The sequence below is a fragment of the Montipora capricornis genome, chromosome 2, assembly GCF_036669925.1.
Source record: "Montipora capricornis isolate CH-2021 chromosome 2, ASM3666992v2, whole genome shotgun sequence".
Lineage (NCBI taxonomy): Eukaryota > Metazoa > Cnidaria > Anthozoa > Scleractinia > Acroporidae > Montipora > Montipora capricornis.
The window spans coordinates 9,554,757-9,559,756 of record NC_090884.1 but is presented as its reverse complement, the minus strand read 5'-3'; the positions used below and the strand labels follow the sequence as shown (position 1 = coordinate 9,559,756).

Genomic DNA, 5,000 nt, shown 5'->3' with positions numbered 1-5,000 from the left:
TAAAGTGTAGTTAGAAATCCCCACCCAGGGGCAAAATACCAATTAAAAGACAAGCTATGCACATACCCTTAATAACTTTAATGACTTAAACTTGGTATGAATCTCGCAAACTTGATTTATCAACCTATCTCCCTTATGAGACTACATGATGTGTCATGTACATTCACTTCAAAGTAGGAACATTCTAAAAACATTTTTTAATAGATTAGATGGCCTATGAAGTAGCAGATAAACATGGATAAAAAACTCACTTTCTCCGAAACCCACGCCATTCCAAAGCCAATAAAGACGATGCCAGGTAACCACCCTTTATCTTGGTCCCAGTCTCTCTGCCGAAAAAAATTAAATGTCCCGACCCCCGAGCAAAGGTACTCGATCAAACTTCCCATGGAGGAGATGGATTTTGCCATCAAATCCCCACCCCTTGCCCGCACTCCCCCCCACGGGGTTTACATTGATAGGTGCATTACAACCCTGATATTATGCGCAGATCAACTGAGACTTCAACATCCCTTCCCCCCGCTGGGCAAAGCCTGGGCTTTTGAACTTTTGGAGGTTGGATTGTTCAAATTCCCGCCCCCTCGGGCCGAAATGGTGTCAAATGCCCTACCCTATCGTCAGACTTGTCTGTCATACCCTACTAAAGAACAATCGTTGTTGGCTCCTTCCCTCTTAAATAAAGACCTTTTGAAGGCCTTTTTTGTAAGCCAATCGCTCACAAATGCTACATCTCTTCCTTTTAAGTCTTCCATCTCGTCCAAACACATGTGTTATGGCTGTTAGTGAGGCAGGCAGGCAAAGGTCAAATTCCCCACACCTCGGGCACAAAAGATAGTCAAATGCCCGGGGTTTGCCTGGGGTTGGGGGAGGGGGGGATGTTGAGGTTTCAATTTGATCGGCGCATTAGAAAGCTTAAGCACCCACGTTTCTAAGACGCAGATGGCAACCCGAAGTAAGCTGTTTTCCCTTTTAACTTGTCTTCCCACAACCACATTTACATTGCTGAGTATACTTTCTCCATTAGAGATGATTAGTTTAATAATCTGGGAGACACCACTGTCCTGGCATGCAAAATGTGTTCTCTTCCTGTTGCCGTCCGCACTGTACACTGTACCACAAATGGTTATTTCTACCACCTTTGGCTCCTGAGGTTTTGCGGTCTACTAAAATTCTGATTGAAAACCCTGCATGTTCATGTTATAGTTAAATTTAAATTCAGGTTAATTTTAAATTCAGGTTTTTTTTAAACTAGCCAAGGTTGAAATTGAAAGTAGGAAACATCAATGAAAACCCATCAATTATTAGCAAGTATGTTAGTAAGTAAATTGGCCTTAGAGGCGAGTGGACGAACTTAGTGTCACTTAAATTTTTCATGAGTATTTTATAAAACCGCAAATACTTGTTTTAAAGTTGACAGTTACTTGTGAAAATACATTGTTCATGGTTAGTCTTACGAAACTCAAGTCTGTTTGTAGTGATAAATCCAAACTTTGTGATTACTTTTGGCACAGTCCCCTTCAAGTTGTACAATTTGAGCGAGTAGCACATTAGGATGAAGGGGCGCTTCCTTTTCCATTTAATTACTTTCAGCAGCACATAATCCTAAACTGAGTTGGAACTTCTTTGTCTTCTTCCCTTTCTGGTGTATGATGGCTGCAGAAGGCAGGCTGCTGGCTGCGTACAAATAGCGCTGATAAGCAGTATTTAAGTCTAAGCACCCATTCCAAATTATGCTGATAAACAGTATTTAAGTCTTAGCACCCATTTTAGAGCAGTTAGCTTTCAATAACTTTGATTTAGGGTTAGTCTGCAGTCTGTTGTCTGCAGTTTACAAGTGTCAGACACTGCTCTCTTTCAAATTATTAACCATAATTCTCCTGCTCTGTATTTGGTGTAGCTGTGACATGTCATTTGTGGCTTTTTGATTTCTTTCCTCTGAGAGATTTTGAAAACCACTTCATACCGCATTTTGGCAATTACAGTTCTGTGAATGGTTATGTTTTTTTTACAAGCAGTTTCTCCAAGATGATGACACTAGTGGTTTGGTGATGAGTTCTTTTATTTGATTTAACTACAAATTAAGGTTATCTTTTGTTGTTCTATTTGCCCATGCCACCATCCTTTTTTTACATTTTGAATGTTGTGTTTGTGGTGAAAATCGGTTTGTTATCATGACTAGAAATGATGCCTTGTTCCTGGTATATTTTGCATAGTGAAGTAAATAGACTTCATACAATATTTGACGATTTGTCCTTCAGAATCAAGAGCCCACCTCTTGCAAACAATTTTTGCTTTTGTCGCACTGGAGACCCAGAGCATTTTCATTCTTCTTTAGATAAATTTAGCCACTTTTTAACTTCTTCATAAAGTTCCATTGACGGCCATATAACTTTGTGGATAAGCTGAAATTTTGTTAACGCTCACTTTATGCCATTTGCGCATATGTGAACTGGTGCTTGTTGTGAAGGCTTGGAAATAGCTTAAACTTTCAGTTGCTGATGCGATGGCTCAGCGGTTAATACAGCGAACTAATCTCAGATGTCCATTGGTACGGGGGTTCGAATCCTTGGAGCGGCATGGAATGTTGTGGAAGCTCAAGGTAAGTGGCACAGTCCGTTGGTAGTAAGGAAGAGGGGAAGAAAAGGGAGAGAAGGTAAGTGGAAGAAGAATGGAAGGCAAAGGAAGGATGGAGGAGGGTGTTTTTTATTATTATTTTTTATCTTTCCTAAAAATCCAGGCCCCATTTTTTTCTTACATCCCCAGAAAAAGGAAAAACCATTTTTAGACAGTTCATAATAAACTCAGTTGAAATTTGACCTTGACTGAAAAAATCAACCTTGGTTGAAATTATAATTAACTTGAATTTTAATTCAACCTGTAACATACACAATGTAGTATAGGAAGATAATCATGAAGCTGGTTTTATGCCCATTCAGTTCTGTCATAAAATTGGCCAAGCAATCCCCCCAATGGTTCCACCCGAAAAAACTGCTAAAAGAAATTTATTTTGTACTCTTACAAAATCCACATTGTATCCCATAATCTAACATTATGTGTAACCAACTTTTTGTTCCCAAAGGATGTAACTTAAGTTTTTTCTTTTTCCAGTGGAGCTTGGAGAATATGATCCTAAGGAACATACTCTGGGTTAGGTATGTGTCTGAATTAGGTTTCTTACTAACCAGGTAACATTATTTGCTTAATAATAAACACTTAATGACTGGTCCCGAGGGAAGCAGTTCATTTTGTTTCCCGAGAATGTCAATGTTTCCCCAAGACGCAGCCAAGGGAAACATTGAGATTTGAGGGGAACAAAATGAACTGTTTCCCGAGGGACCAGTCATTAAGTGATTTGTTATTTAGCACAAAAAGAAAAACATGCAATGGCAACAGCAATGGCAGTCGTTGGTGAACATTTGCGGGTAACAGGTGCACTGTTACCCTCTGACGACATAGATTTTACACCGTTGCCCGCTCAGAGTCTTTTGGTGGGAAACAGTTTTATTGTTAGATGTCATGTGACCTCGAAGTAACCAATGAGAGCGCACACTGCTAGGGGGACAAACTCAGCTATATAACAATTTTTGTTACATTGACCCTGTTCTCCTTTAATTTTAGGTAGATAAGCCATTTAATCATGCAATAAACCTTAAAAGTGTGTGTCACTGATTGCGCCAACTGTTTGTTTTTGCTTGCACCTGTCAACACATGCATTTTTTCCCACCTCCCTTTATTTGAACCAATTAGATTTTTTGGTGACATGTCCAGCCATTACCCTCCTGCCAATCAAATACTGCATTCTATGGCTTGGCGTAGATGGACATTTTAGCACATCTTTTCTGAGAAATCCTTGTTTTATTCTTGACCACTAAGTGAGTCTTTACATTGTCCATAATTTTCAGTACTACATGTAGGTCCAGCTCCATTTGCTCAGCTCGGTGTGTTACTAAAAATGTTAACATTATGGCTAAAAAGGATGTTTAGTCCTAAGGTACTACTAGCTTTTGCATTCAAGGTTGTTTCAGTGTTGATGAGACAGTGATATGTGACCTTGTGATTGCCTGCTGCACTTTTTTATGATCTACAGTCCTGGACAAAATAGTTGCTCAAGATATTTTTGACTCTGTTGTCCAATTAAAAACGGAACAGTTTACCAACTCACTTGGATATTGGGCACTTTCCATTTTTTGGAAAATTATAGCTGCTTTGCTCGCTCTGGAATTAAAGATCCTTTCAAAAAAACTCCATCGGTACAGAAAAAAAGCACTCTGGCATTGCACCAATTTTCTGTGTGGTCTCTAAACTCCTCTTATGGCGTTTACGGCAGTAGAGCTCCCTAAATGTAGGCTACGCACGCATTGATTGGGTACGGAAGTTACTATTTGATAGAAAAAGAAGAGGAGAGGTGGTGGCGAAAGATTAATCCATGTTATAAATTTACATGAAAGTTTTTTGTCGAGAAAATGAATCCCCATCCAAAAGGTAGTGTATCTAGGTTGTGTATGTTGCGAAGTTTGGGAAGAGCCATATCCGCTTGGAATAAGAGGCCGATAAATCATTCAAACTTAGTGTTACCGGCCGAAGTACATAAATAACTTGAATTATTTCAAACGGAATGGTAATTATTTCAGTTAACGAGCAAGTTAATCTGTTGGTCATTGCTTTCATGTATTTGGTGGCTCCTAAAAGAGCCGTTTTATGTAATTGAAGTGAACTGCAAAGTTCTTCACTTCTTAGGTGACTTTTTAGCGGCAGGCTTCTTAGCCGCGGGTTTCTTCACTGGTTTTTTGGCCACTTTCTTTGCAGCAGGCTTCTTGGCTGCGGCTTTCTTGGCAGCAGGCTTCTTGGCTGCGGCTTTCTTGGCTGCTGGCTTTTTGGCTGCGGCTTTCTTCGCTGCAGGCTTTTTAGCGGCGGGTTTTTTCGGAGATTTCTTTGCTTTCTTCGCGGCGGGCTTCTTTGCGGCAGGCTTCTTGGCTTTGGCGACTGGTTTCTTTGCAGCT

General features: G+C 40.0%; 2 protein-coding genes across 2 annotated transcripts in view; one reads left to right on the top strand and one right to left on the bottom strand.

Moving 5' to 3' along the window:
- The window catches only part of LOC138038772 (histone H2B, gonadal), a 100,523-nt gene that overhangs the window by 88,387 nt on the left and 7,136 nt on the right, over nt 1-5,000 (top strand). Inside the window, exon 6 of the mRNA XM_068884815.1 lies at nt 3,109-3,152. The gene's annotated coding sequence lies outside the window, so the exon portion shown is untranslated. The remainder of the gene's footprint in view (nt 1-3,108; nt 3,153-5,000) is intronic.
- Nucleotides 3,582-5,000, bottom strand: part of LOC138037758 (histone H1-delta-like) — a 1,757-nt gene continuing 338 nt past the window's right edge. Inside the window, exon 1 of the mRNA XM_068883657.1 lies at nt 3,582-5,000. This exon is cut by the window's right edge and continues 338 nt beyond it. Within this exon, the coding sequence (XP_068739758.1) occupies nt 4,727-5,000 (274 nt within the window). The 3' untranslated portion in view covers nt 3,582-4,726.